General features: G+C 52.9%; 1 protein-coding gene across 1 annotated transcript in view; it reads right to left on the reverse strand.

Moving 5' to 3' along the window:
- LOC102201406 (mucin-19-like) overlaps window positions 1-14,819 on the reverse strand; it is a 40,201-nt gene that overhangs the window by 8,090 nt on the left and 17,292 nt on the right. Inside the window, exons 5-9 of the mRNA XM_013915956.1 lie at window positions 14,545-14,790; window positions 13,081-13,296; window positions 12,350-12,502; window positions 4,417-4,529; window positions 3,888-4,241 (exon numbers count right to left, since the gene is read on the reverse strand). Of these exons, the coding sequence (XP_013771410.1) occupies window positions 3,888-4,241; window positions 4,417-4,529; window positions 12,350-12,502; window positions 13,081-13,296; window positions 14,545-14,790 (1,082 nt within the window). The remainder of the gene's footprint in view (window positions 1-3,887; window positions 4,242-4,416; window positions 4,530-12,349; window positions 12,503-13,080; window positions 13,297-14,544; window positions 14,791-14,819) is intronic.

Below are 14,819 nucleotides of genomic sequence, written 5' to 3' on the forward strand. Positions count from 1 at the left end.
GATGGAGCAGTGTGAGGGTTGGAGCAGCAGCAGGACGTCTGCAGCTGTGCTGCTGCCTGTAAACACACGCAGCATAAAGACCATCTGCTGCATGCGTGTCAGCGACGTGAGGAAACCGAGGCAACGAAAGCAGGCGAGGAACAGCAACAAACTCAGACGTCGGTCACGTTTCTAAACGATCCGGCTGAAAGCAGCGGACGACTCGAGCGGACAAAGAATGTGGAAGATGAGGCGACCCGCTCGGTTTCCAACCCCGGCTCTGACACAGCGCAGCGACGAGCTGTGGAAACAAACACACACCTTGCGTTTCTTCTTGCGGCGATGAGAGGGGATCCTGTCCGGTTTGGCGTGGGCTCTGCTGAGCTCGCCGTGGGCTCTGCTGAGCTCGCCGTGGGCTCTGCTGAGCTCGCCGTGGGCTCTGCTCTCCGCCGCCCCCATCTCTCAGTAACCACAGACGCCCTCATACAAAGCTGCCACGCTGCTCTCCGTCCGGCGTCCTTCCTCTCCCTCTGTCACAAACTACTACAGAGGAAACTCTCTGCCCTCCCCCTCTGCTCCTCCCACACTCTACCTGTCCACCACAGACCTCCTCCCCCCTCCATCTGTTTCTCCTCCTCCCGTCTGATGGAGGAATGCGAGTTATTTCTGCACCGCCCTCCTCTTTTCATATCTTTAATCTTATCTGCCTTTCTCTCCTGCTCTATCAGTCGTTAACTCACCGGACCGGAGCATCGGCGTTTAAATCACGCCTCTCTTTGTCTTCAGCTTCACATTTTTCCTCCGTATAAACTTTGCGTTACATTTATCTGGGAGTTTCCCGCAGAGCTGGGACATATTTTAAAAACCACGAAGCTCTAAAGAAAGACTAATTAGTCCAGTTTCAGTGGCTATAAAACCTTTTCTGGTTTCTACAGCAGCCGACATGAAACGCACTCTCAGTGCACAAAGACCAAAACACTTACGCTCGGAGGTTTAGCACAGACTGTATAAAAAGATGGCAACGTGAAAATGCCTTAGACCTGCACTGCCAGCAGGGGGCGACTCCTCTGTGCTTTAAGCCTGCGACTGAAGTTTGTAGCCTCAGTCTGACCCGGTGTCATACAGACGCCCGTGTGACGGCCATGACATCTTTTATATACAGTCTGTGTCTTTTATCAGACCCCACAAACCGTCCACACACAGACGGTTCCTCCTGGCGTCACAATAAAAGCCCATCGCACCATGTGACCGAACGAGGATTTTAAAAACTAATATTTTGACATTTTAAAATAAAAACACAATAAAAATCTGTCAAACAGCAGCGACGCAAAAGAAGCTTCTAACAGAGTTAGTTAGACCCCGCCCCCCCGGCTTCAGTCTGGAGTCTAGTTTGTTTACCGTCAGTAACCGTGGATGGCGTGCTTTCACACACACGCTTTTCCAGTGCAGCTCAAACGGCTCCGCCTCCCCCCGCGGCGTGGGGGGGAGCTTGGCGTTAAGTGCTCTGTTTATATTCAGCAGTCACCTTTCAAGTGTGCAGGCAGATAAGATAGTGCCGGCATTCATGCTTCAGATAACAAACACAAATCACACAGCTTCAGGGCTTCAGCTGCTGCATTCCTGCTCCTCCCCCTCCTCCACCCATGACTCCCCTTTCACCAGCACCTCCCAGCAGGCCTCCCATCTAATCAATATCCCAGGCAGACAGGAGCCCGGAGGAGTTCATGCTCCAACACAAAAATCTGACGGGGTTATGTAAGCGCGCTCTCGTTCGTGTGCAGGTAACAGGTTTTATGAGCCGCTCGCTCCGCAGACACTCCAGGCCAACAACAGCTTCAGCTTGAAACTTTAGGACAGCTGTGCTTCATCAGGCCGAGCTCTCGGAGCAGTGCAACAGTACAGTCAAGTTAGAAAATATACAGGCGAGGAAAACAAGCAGAGCTACGAGCGCCTCTCGACCCCCCGGGTGTCTAATTAACGGCATTAGTGCTCAGCCCCCGAACACAACACGGCCGCACAGAGAACAACAAAGGTTCAACACAAAGAGTCACGACAGCGAGCAGAGACATGAAGGCCTCTGTAGGCTGCGCTCGGCCGTCTGCAAACACACAGTGTTTACTGAACACACCGTCCACATCCTGGACTCTGACGGACGCATCCTGGAGCTGGCCTGAGCCAATCAGCAGCCTTCATGTATGAGTTGTCTAGTTTTAATGTTTTATTTGGGAACAGAATGGTGTGTATGTGCAAGTTTGGTGATGGAGTTTTTATTATGAATGAATGATGAATTATTATGAATTATTATGTCTATTTTTTGTGTTTAAGGACAACAGATGGAAATTAGCCTTCGGCTATAATCTGGCATGTTTACATTCATGTCATTTTATGTTCATTAACATGCACCGTCCTAAATAAAGAAATAAAATAAATCCTCGCAGACACTCACAGAATCCTTCAGGGTGAAGACTTTGTAACACGAACACAGACATTTGCACCGTTTATGTAAAAGTTTCACGTTTTCCTCAATTCGTGCATCAGCGCCCACCAACATCAACGCGTACCAGGAAGTAATGGTTAAAAGGCGTGGGCGTGGCTGCTGTGTGTGGATGACAGGACAGCTGAAACGGGACGACGGCTCATTATTTTACTACTGAACGGAAACAGGAATAAATGATCGTTTCTCCTGTTTCGATTTTTAAGGTGCTGTGAAGCCACGTTGGACAGCAACGTCACCTGTGAGCGCCGAGCGGCAGGAGACGAGGCTCGCCGAGACTCAGAGGCAACACTGAAATGTTTAATAACTGCCTCCAGCGCGTCTGCGTTCAGGGGTCAGTGACATCACTGCTGCACGCATCTCAAACTGGAATCATTCAGTCATGATTATATTTTTATTGGCTGACACGCCGACTCCGAGTCCTCTGAGGGGGTTTGCATGCTTGGACGTGCGCGGTGTGATCGGGACCGAAGGAAGTTCAGCATCCACGCCATACCTCAGCCTGCCAGAGGAGGCAAGCACTGCACTTACAACAGGCGCACACACACACACACACACACACACACACGAGCAGGATCTTTCCATTGCATCATGTGCTGTTCTTAATGACAGCCGGGCGTGGCGAGTCTCTCCCTGCTGCCGCCTTCTAAAAACAGCCATTGCTCCGCCCCCTTCTCCTTCTCGGCGAGTATCTCCAGCAGCACCTTAAATATCAGCAGGGCGACGTCACCGCTCGCTGCTGAGTGACCTGTAATTACAGGCTGTGACGCCCTGCTCTGCTCTGCCCGAGGCGAGGGACGGGATGGGCCGTTCACCTCGTGAAGCCACGCTGCGCTCACATGTGCAAACACATCCACGCAGCAGGACCCGCCCCCATCACACGAGGCGCTAAAGCCCCCTCCTGACCTGAAACACGCCAACGAGTCCGTTACCTGTGTGACACCTGCATGCAAATATTCCTGTGGTGCCTTTGAAGAGCTCGAAGAGAATCTGACGCCTCATAACAAAATCACAGCCTCGCTTCAGCTGTGCTGCAGTTAACAAATCAAAGAGTGCGCACAGTTAAAAGACGCCATCAGCTCTTCAGACTTTCACAAACGACATCACCACCAGTAACATGTGACAGGAAACAAGTCCTGTCCTTCTAAAGCCCCCTTTGTTCTGAGTGCATCCAGAAGCCTGACGAGGGGCAGCGCTCTCCAACTGTGAGCATGCAGTGTCGTAAAGAAACAACCGCAGCAGTTCCTGCAGCGTCCAGCAGAGGCAGCAGTGAGTCAGTCTGTGAGGACCACGTCGCCCTCTGCTACGCTGTGCGGGCGATAAACTGCTTCATAACTGATGCATGTGGGTTTGTTGAGGTCTAAACCGACCAGCAGGTGGCGTCACTGCTGTGTAAATGCAGGTGTGACTGTACCTCCGTGAAGAGATGCTGGATGACTGTAGCCAGAGCCTCCACTCTTTTGTTCCCTTGCACGAGCAGCTTCCTCAGCTGAGCGATGGCCTGGTTCTTCTTCTCTGCCTGCTCTTTGCTCTGGTTCTGTTTGATGGCGTTCGTCCCGTCCGACGCCACCGCGCCTCCATGGCTGCCAGCTCTGGACGCGCCCTGAAGGCGAGACCCGGCTCTGGGGCCGGATCGTGGCCCGGTTCTCGCTTTCAAACCGAGAGTCGAGGGTCCGGCGGTTCCTGACGTGGCAGTATTGGTGGCGTTAGTGGCAGGCACTGGAGGAACTGGTGCCACTGGTGCGTTAGCATTCACATCATCTGGTATCTACACAAACGGGAGGAAAACAGTGAGATTACAAACACGCTAACAACACGCTAACAACACGCTCACTGGTTCTAGAGTCAAACGCAGCTCATCGTGCGAGAGGACGAGTCGTCGTCTCAGCTGCTGAAGCGTCAAACAGAAGCAACCCTGACGCCGCTGCTCGTGTCACACGTACCAGGTCGGGCGGAGGCAGCTGCAGGTTCTGGTTGTTTCCTCCGGTGGATGCTGCCGTCTGCGAGCTGCTGCCGGTGTGCGATGGCGTTTTCCCCGGCTTGTTGTTTTTATCCACTGCAAGAGAGCGACGACCTCTTAGTGTGCGGGCGGCGGGTGCGACATTCAGCATGGTGTCCACACACGGACGCACAAACACTGCTCGCACTCAAGTTACACACACAGCAGGCTGACGACAATCACACACACAGAAACACACACGCCCTGCTGCTGAAACCAATGCATCATGGGAGAGTGTGTGTGTGTGTGTGTGTGTGTGTGTGTGTGTGGATGCGCATTAAGGGCTGCATTACGAGACCAAAGCAATTAGAGCGAGCGATCGACACTCGTCTGCTCTCAGCGCGCTCGCTCTCCTTCCCTCTCTGACTGCAGATGAAGCTTCTGTGCGAGATGCCCGACGCCTCGCCACTATTCAGTGAGAGCGATCAGCCGACAGGTGTTTTCTGTAGCGACTCATCTGAACATCTGGATCTCTCACACGTCAAACTTTGAAAGCCCGTCAGGTCTGCGCTGACAGGCGCTGACAGCACTTCCTTAAAGATGCTGCCCTCTGGTGGCAGCCTCTGAGCAGGGCATCGCTGAAGTCAACTGGACCGTCACCAGAACAGATCCGCCGTTCAATCTCGGACTCCGGTCTCTCGGCGAGTCGTTTCAGCTCCGCCTCATAGCGGAGGCGAGCACACCTCCCACGTGACAAACACAGCTCCTGTTTTTCAGCGTTGGCGGAGCAGAAGGTTTAATCGCTGTGTGCAGGCACATCTGCTTCACTGACACACAGATGTTTATGCTACAGGTAACCTCAGGTGGAACTGTGCCACCTCCACAAACCAGCGCCTGCCGACCAATCACGACCTCGATCTAACGGCGAGGTCACAGAGTCAGAGGGTTCACATAAGAAAGGCCGTCTGAATCTTTGCCTTTCAATAAAAATAAAAATATATAAATTATTAAGAGAGACTTGATTTTTTTTCTCAGAGCTGTAAGAACTTTGTAGCCTGGTTTTACTTTATTAATCATTTCAGAGTAATGCTGTTGCTTTAGAGTGAAGCTAGTCGGCTGGAAATGGCCTGTAAATCACAGGAATATGACCAAACGAGGATGAACTCAAACTGTACAAAGTCCCCGAAGGGCGCACACACACACGCACGCACGCACGCACACACACACACACACACACACACACACACGCACGCACACGCACACACACAGTGTGTTTAGCCTCTCCTTACTTTAAACAGTGCAGTATATAACCAAGTTTTTTCTATAGCAACTGCTCGATACTGCAGCGTAACAGGAGAAAAGTCCTGAGACGCTGATGCATGCATCCTGCAGACATTCCTGAGGACTTTGCTGTTTCATGTGGCTCGTGTGTGGTGACCTGTGCGAGTGCTGCGGTGAGGGGTTTGTACCTGGAGTGTGCCGGGCAGGCATGCAGAGCCGCTGAGCCCAGACTGAGAGAGAAACCACACGGTTAGCATGCACATCACAGACACCGAGCACAGCGACGAGCCCTGCTGAGTCACGAGAATCCGCTGCGAACACGCAGCGAACAAATGCACTTTCTGCACCCCGAATTCAATTTGAGTGTCTGAAACGCTGCGACGCTGTAAACTGGAGAAGCTCACAGTCGAGCGTCACGTCAGCCTCATTATCTGTGAGTCTCGTGAGCCCTCAGCAGGGCGGTCTGTTTATGAAGAACAGTCAGAGAAGCAGCGCAGGGATGAAGCTCAGGAGCAGGAATAAAAGGGATGTGTGGGAGGAGCGGAGGCTTCGGGCCGAGCTGTGAAAATCCACCAACAGTCGTCGTCACTCTGAAGTAATCAGAGTACAGCGCTGACGGTCAAAGTTCCTGCATGTGCCCTCTGCAGAGCCCAAAGTCTAATTATCAGCAGGTCACAGAGCAGATCTGGTCCATCTTTAATGAGCCGCCTCAACTGAGCGTGTGCGGGACGACGAAGGATACCAACTGCAACCATCCTTATTCCGATGTAATCAGATTACTCTGAGGCAAAAACACCAGGTGCTGAGAGGTTGAACTCTGAATGAAACCAGCTTCCCTTCAAAGTCAACACATGATCCAACAAGTGCACGCACACCTGTTACCATGGAAACAACCGTGCAGAGCGTGTCACGAGGTGCACGTGTCCACCATCTGATATATTTACATCCAAATTAGACCCCCTGGTTTCCTAGCAACAACTTTCATATTTGTCCCACTCCATCGCCCCGAGGATGTAAAAGCAGGCTGATGACATCAACACACACACACACACACACACACACACACGTGTTAAATGTTCGAATGTAAAAACGTGCGTTATGAATAAACTCAAACTGAACGATCATCGCTGCTCACACTGCTGCACGCTGGTCAACGTCAGCACCACAGAGGCTGCTGGACATTCAGGACATCACGACTCTTCCTCCTGTTCAGAGAGGAGGAGGAGTCGTGCACTGAGACAGGACCACAGCAGCTCTTTACTCTCAGCGTTTTCCTCAGGCTCTGTAATGAACGTGGCACAAAGCTCGATGCCTTTGCTTGTTATTCCCGCTCATTCGGAAGGTCAGCTCAGTCCTGCAGCTCTGTGCGGCTCCACAGAGCTGAGGAGGAGGAGGAGGAAGAGACTGTCAAAGCACCTCTTCATCACACACTCCCACCCTCTGGTTACCCAGAGGAGCAGAGTCTGCCAGAAATACATCAAATGCTGCAGGAGGCCCTCTCAGCCACAGACAGGACCAAGCTGCTCAAACACGTCTCAGCAACAATCATTTATTATTAATGTATTTCAGGTTTCATCGTTTTTCATCTCCTAACAGAAACACAAAAATTAACGTTTCCAATCAAACTGCACGACTGAGTCCAAGCAGACTCTTCATCGGCCACTTGTGTGCCGCGGCCTGAAACGAGCCTGACAACATCCTGTCACGTCCTCGTCTGCCGCCACATCTGGGAAACCAGCGGCCTCCGCATCGGATTAAGGCTCGCACGAGCGGCCGGCCTCAGCTGAACCGCTGTGCGGCGTACACGGGCGCGCGCTCGCTGACTAAAGCCTGCTCTGACCTACATTTTGGGGCAGAGCAGCAGGGAAGTGGGTCTGTGGAGCTCAGACTGAAAACACGCTGCCGCCAAACACGTGCCGCCGAGCTCAGATGGATGGTCAGAGAGGCGGAGCCCAATATTTACAGAAGGACATGAACGTGGGCCAAACCGCACGATCCACATTAATGCCAACAATCAGAGACGATGAAGGGATTAACGACCCGTCGAGCCAAAGCACACAGCACAGACGAGTACGCAGAGTAAGCCTGACGAGACTCTCAGGAACCCACGACAAGCCGCTGCAGTCAAACCTCAGAAACGTGCGCCAGCTTCTTCACACCGAGCAAAAACAACCAACCAGGGCTCACCTCTCCTGAGCCTGAGTGGACCGGCCCACAGGTGATGTGAAATAATCACATCGTAACATAAAAACTGCTCCTTCACACGAAACATCTCCGACGAGCTAGCTGCTCTCAAACCGCTGATGATGGGCTCTGATATTTAGAACTTTGCTGCTTTGAGCGTGGTTTAAACACACCCACGGTAACCACGGTAACCCCCCATAAAAACAAGCCTATTGTCAGACTTAAACTAAATGTGCCTGAATTCTACGCAGGACCGCAGAAACACTGCTGGACTACAGACTGTATGCAGGAGATGGACCCAAACCCTGCTTCCTCACCACCAGGGGGCGCCACAGGTCCCACCGTTACTCATCCAATCCCAAAGAGGATCCGTGTCTCCACCTAGAATTAAACCCGCGACCTTTCACTTTCTACAAAGGGACGTGAAAACTACGACAGAGCACTAACTCATCAGGTCAACTGAGGTCACCGAGCAAAGAAGCTGGGAACTGTTCCCAAACCACAGGAGTCGCCCCCTGCTGAACACGAAAAACAACCTCTTTGGTTCAATATAAAATATCCACATCTGGAGGTGGAAGCTGTGTATTTGGGACATTACTGCAGCACCACCACTCTCACCTCCACCCAGCTAACAGACGCTCAGTACTGAGTTCTCCACCGATTCCACCGAACACTGTGCACCCGCACCACAGCCTGCACATCTGCACTTGCATTTTTAGGGCTAACAGCTCATCCAACAAAGTCTTCCTGGTGTTTTTTGACTTTGTGCATGTTTAAAGTTTGTGCATGTGACGCATCAGAGGCTGAAGCAGCTTCACTGTCGCGTTCACGTATTCAGCTCGACTTCTCTCGTGGTCAGTCGAGGTACAGAGCTGAACGACACCGAGCGCTGCTAGCATGAATGCTGACGGTTATTCGCGGCATCATCATCAGGGATTTTTGCTTTTATGCAGCACGGACTTGAAAAGCTCCCCTGCTGCACGGACACACAGACCCTGGCAGCGTGCAGCTCCTCTTCAGAAAAGGAGGCACATTAAGAGCGAGCGCAGGCTCTGCTGCAGCCTGCACAAACACAGTGCAGCCTTTTAATGGCTGAATAAGTAAAAGCCAGATGCGTCCTGGGCTATTTCGGGTTTGTGTGTGAATCACGTGGCCGTGCCCCGTCAGGCGTGGGTATCGGGGCTAAAAGGAGCCACGGCTATTCATCACGCCATGCCGCAACGCTGGAACTGAAAGCCCCGCACGCACAGCCGTGTGCGACTGCAGCTGCAAGCCGAGCTGAAAGCCCCCACAGGAGGAGACACGGAGGCAACAATGGCTGCCGACGCCGTGCAGGAACACAGGAGGGGCTGAGGAGGGAGGAGGGGGTGAAGTGGCCTTTGAGGCTGATCTGCCATCACACGAGTAAAGATTAGAGCTTCACACAAAGACAGGAGAGGAGGAGGAGGAGGGGGGTGACAATGAGTTTTATTTTGAAAGGCAAACAGTTACAGAGATGGGGCTTTTATTTTGGGTGGCTGCAGGATTAAAGCAGCTCATTAGCTCCTCTGTTTGGGTGTGGTGGCTCCAGCCCCACCCTGCCATGTGCATCTATGGTGGATGAAGGAAGGTGTGTGGAGCACATGGAGGGATGGAAGCAGCTAACGGGGTGAAGCTGCTGATGGAGGATGAACGGGTGGATGTGGGGAGGACACGGGGGACGGAGACTGATCCAGACCTGCGTGGAAGACCACGGTGTTCTTCCTGCATCCCGACAGCAGCTGGAGGTTTCGGAAAAGTCCTTTAGCCGTCAGCTTCACGTGGAAGTTGGACAGCGACAGTCTGGGAGACCACAACATGGTTCGGTGCGAGGCGCCTCCGTCGGACTCGGTCCTTTTCTGCACTTTGAGTTCTTCTCCTCGTCTCAACGTGTCCTGAGCGGCAGGTCACACTGACCCACTTCTTCTTTAGCGGACGGGAGGAAATCCTCCTTTTCTTTAAATTTCAAAAACAAAAAATCCTCCAAAAACAGAATCTGCTTACTGCTGCTGGGATTTGTAGCCTGCATCTGCGTGAAAGCCACGAGGAAAAACAAGACGCCGCATTTTAAAATCAGATCCTGCGCTCGGTCCAGGGACGAGGACGCACGCTAAGCCGCCATCCGGCCTTCATCAAAGCCACAGAGCCGCCGCCGCGACACGAACACATGAAATAAAAGGAGCGAAGCAGAGCGGCTCCTGCACCGCAGCCAGCACGGGAAGAAAATGGCGCCAAAAATAGCAGCGAGCTTCACCGTCGCCGAGGTCACGGCGAATCAACCACGGATGGAGAGAGAGAGAGAAACGGGCGAGATACTCGTGCATGTGTGTGAGAGAGAGAGAGAGCGTATCCTGGTGACGATTACTCCTCAGCTGCTGAGCACACGGCGATGCCCCCCCATCACCACAGAGGCGTGTCACCAGAATGTACACACAAACAAAGACAAGCATCCACACACACACACACACACACAGGGGGGGAGGGATGCTGCGGGAGGAGGAGGGGAGGAGTCAGCGGGTCTGAATAATCCCTCCTCCCTCCTCCCTCATGACTCCTCTGGTCTCTGTCGTGCCACACATGAACCTCGTCGAGGTCAGACGTGATGACAGAAGAAACACTGTGGAGACCCCCCACACACACACACACACGTATTTATATCCTTGTGGGGACATCTCATTACCCGAACCATAACTGTAACCATGACAATAAACCACAGTTTGTGTCTGAAAAATGCCTTCAATGCTGTGGGGACCAGGATTTTGGTCCCCACAAAGATGTTAATACCCACACACACACACACACACACACACACACACACACACACACACACACACGCCATATTGGCGCCTTTCAGACACTTTGTGAAAGGCGTCTTTGTTTTAGCCAAATCTGTCTGAGCGTTTCCTAAACGACCGAAAGAAGCTGAAGATGTGAAGAACGTGACGGAGAACTTGAACATGAGGAACAAAGAGGACACGACACACTTCTGAATGTCAACAGCTGAATCATCAGACCGCCGTTTGTCCTTTGCTCCTGTGAGCGCGCTCAGAACCTGCAGCTGGGTTAAACTGGGCTGATGCTCACGCCTGACTCAGGTTAGTGAACACAGAGGAAGCCGGCTCAGAGGAAACTCAGGTCCCCACAAAAACCACCGACGGCGAAAACTAAAACCAAGCAGCCATGTTCCCCGAGAGCCTCTGTGCTCACTATTGAATCCACTTTTATTTAGTTTGCATCCAAGTGTGGACGCCGCCATCAGCTGACAGACAGGCTGAGCTTATTTAACAGATCCTGACACACAGCTGTGAACTTTCTCCAACATCTGGTTTACCTCCACTCACACAGATTACAGGACGTCCACCTCCTAAAACTCACCTGTGCACATTTTCATTCACAGGCCTGTTTGACAGATTTCATCTTTGTGCAGAGTGAGTGCGCACAACATGTGGCTGGTTGACAAACTGCAAACCAGCCATAAAACCTTACAGCCCCGAAACATCAGTGCTCCTCTAACGGCACGAGACAGACCAGCGCCAGTAACACCAGAGCTGTGTGTGTGTGTGTGTGTGTGTGTGTGTGTGTGTGTGTGTGTGTGTGTCAGAATCAATGTCCACATCCACTGGAGACAACGAGCAGAAAGCCACTGAGAGCTTTAAAGGCCCACGCTGCTAACCGCTGTCGCCTGAGGACGGCTGTGGCGAGCGTCAATGAGAGAGGTTTGAATCAAATGCGCGTGTGTGTGTGTGTGTGTGTGTGTGTGTGTGTGTCTGTGTGTGTGTGTCTGTGTGTGTGTGTCTGTGTGTGTGTGGGGTAATCAAGTCATCATGGGGCTGATAGTACGTCTATGAGTAAGCGGCGCCCCACAGGCCCCAGAGAGACTTCCAGGCCGGCCACAGAGGGAGGCAGCCAGGCGCCCGGGCCCAGACGAGAGCGCCACATGCAGGGGGAGGAGAGCAGCTGAGTCACGGCCGATGGTTTAAGACATGATTCTGACTGCGTGATGCTAAACGTGAAACGTCGGCCTGCCGGAGCTCAACAAACATCAACTCACAGAGCGAGCGCACGGGTTTGAGCTGGGAGGCGTGTCAGAGTTCATGCAGTGATGTCAGACCGCCGCCTCCTGCACCATCAGTCCAAACCCGGCGACGCGCATCATTATTCGCTCGTGTGACTGATGCAAACCTGCGACTCGCTTCAGCTGCAGGAATGAAAAAGCAGATGTTGTGCAGCAAACATCTGCAGTCATGATCACACTGATGCAACAGACTGTATAAAATCGATGGCAGCACTGATCAGACTCAGCCAGGCTGTGTGTGATGGCGTGCTCTCAGCTGCCCTCACAGCTTTACTAACCAGCACTACTCATGCTAAGCACCCTTAGAGCCGACTCGCTGTGTTCCACACCCCAGCAGCCGCTCGCACACAAACACAGGAAGTCAGATGGCCTCTCGTACCTGCGCCGTTCAGCCGGCTGACCCTCGCCGAGCCGCTGCGCTGTAACGGGGACTGCACCGCCTGCTTCGCGAGCCCCTGACCGGCGGCGGGGCTCGACTTTGTGGGCGCCGTCTTTGCTGCGTTCTGGTTGGTGATCGTCGGAGGCTTCAGACCTGCGGAGACGACACAGGAGTCAAAACCCATTTCCTGTTCCTGCGGAGGCGTTTCAATCGCCCACAGCTGTGAAAACGAGCAAACGGGCTCGAGGTTTCCGCTCTGAGCAGCGTGCAGAGCGTCTGACACAGATTCTGACCAGCAAACGGTGTAACTGCCGCCGCCGCGTCCCTCCTGTTGCCTCCGTAATAGGATCACGCGTTTGACCGCGACTGTGACCCAGACAGGACACAAACATCTGTGCAGTTTCCCGCAGGGCGAAGGAAACGCACTGAGCTGCACTTTATACAAAGAGGCCAAAACATTAAACACAGCGTCATTCGCCACTCACAGGCGGAGCAGCGTGGAGGCGACACGCTTTCATGCGCTTCTCCAACAGTTAACACGCCAGTGCGACTTTGTGCTCTTATAGTTTATGTTTGTGCTGCAGTCATGTGACCCCGCAGCTCCGAGACTGTGCCGACGGACGAGACAGAAACCGACTGAAGCTCGGCGATCGCACATCCGAGTTACAAACATTCGGATTAGATTTAGTCTGAAGGTTAAAAGGCTGATCTGGGCTCAGGCGGTGCCTCACCTGTGCTGGAGGTCCTGGCCTGCAGAGACACAGCTCTGCTCCTCAGGGCGGGAGGTTTTGGAGCAGCAGTGCTGGGACCGTTTGTAACAGCGTCACTGGGAGTACTGGTGCTGCTGCTGGAGACGGAGGGCTTTGCTGCACTCTGGCTGCCCACAGGAAGTGTGCTTCTGCTGGGCGGCTCGTCTGGTACGGCCCCTGCTGGAGCTGCTGGAGCTGCTGACGGGAGAAGATGCAGGAGTTTTTATTCATGTGCTGATTTAAATACTGGATGAGTGACAGCAGCTCCCCCCATTCACACAGACAACAGATATGGGGTCATCCTGGGGTCACCCAGGAGAGGTAAGAGCATGTGAGGCGTCTGAGTGATGCTGAGTTAAAGCTGACAGTTTCTCAGTTGTTGCCGGTGATCTTCGGTTAACCTGCTACAGAAAGAAACTGAAACATGAAGCCACACCTGCAGTTCCTCTGACGGCCAGCAGAGGCAGCAGTGAGTTAGTCCTCAGACTGCCACGTTAAAACTTTACAGCAGAAATAAACATGTTTACAGCCTGACGCACAAACTGTCTGGTCTCCATTGATAATTCCCCCCTCGTGACACCTGCATGGGGGGGACGATTAGGGGCGTGCCGTGTTGCACGCAGAGCACCGCGGCGATGCTCTGCAGCAGGTTTCAGCACAGAGGAAACGTGCAGGTTTTCTCTGGGTTGAGGAAAAAGATGATTTTGTTCTTTCTCCTTTAGAATTAAAAACTGACTTGGACCTGCAGAAAAACAGGAGCGTGTCACCAGGACAGCGAAGCAAACAACACGTTTCCAGTTTCAGTGGATCTACTCAAAAAGGGAAAGACCTCATCAACGCAGCGTGAAGCTTCACGTGTCCGAATGTGTCCTGAAGCAGAGCTGAGCCGGACTGTGTGATGCTGTAACTGTGTGGAGGTGGATCAACACCAACGCTCCTCTCTGATAAAACTAAATATCACCATGGTAACAATAAGTGACCTCCATGTTCCCCTGCAGGAGGACGGGCCTGTGCAGGCGGCTATCACATTCAGACTTAAAGACACGAGTCCAGCTGAAAGCATGATTCACGTCCTGCCGCCTGTCACATGGGTCCGTTGTTTCTGGCCAACTTTGCACAAATGACTGCGTCACAGTGAAACGTGCAGCTTTCCAAACAGAAACACAGGACGCCGGCGCCGCTGCCAAACGAAGAGGGAAACCGAGCACATCTGGAAAACCTCTGTATCCACGGATGACTACAGCTGTGACCAGTAACGGTCCGAACGAGGAGATCGCTGCACGTGCTGATGTCTGTTTGCTACGAGCGCTGCCGACCAAAGGCTAAACAGGAAGTTAAACAACACACGAGCGAGGCCGAACGTGCAGCTGCTCAGGACAGAGCGAGGAATCATTTCCTTCAGACCGACTGACCACACCTGTCCTCACATTCAGCATCTACATTCACCTGGTTTCTTCTTTTTGATGCACAGAGGAGGAAGCTGAAGCTGGAGACGACTGAGTCCTGATGTGAGCCGAGCTGCTGAAGGACGACCAACATCAGGACGCTCAGCTCCTAACCTGAGAAAACAAACGGCAGCCTGAAAGCTGCAGAGGAGACGACACGGATCATCTGTGAGCTCCGACCCGACCAGATGTGCTCCCTGACCTTCAGAGGAGCACAGGATATGCTGCAAGCACGAGCGTGTGTGTGTGTGTGTGTGTGTGTGTGTGTGTGTGTGT

This window comes from Pundamilia nyererei, unplaced genomic scaffold, assembly GCF_000239375.1.
Source record: "Pundamilia nyererei isolate P.nyererei 1_Seehausen unplaced genomic scaffold, PunNye1.0 scaffold00408, whole genome shotgun sequence".
Taxonomy (NCBI): Eukaryota; Metazoa; Chordata; class Actinopteri; order Cichliformes; family Cichlidae; genus Pundamilia; species Pundamilia nyererei.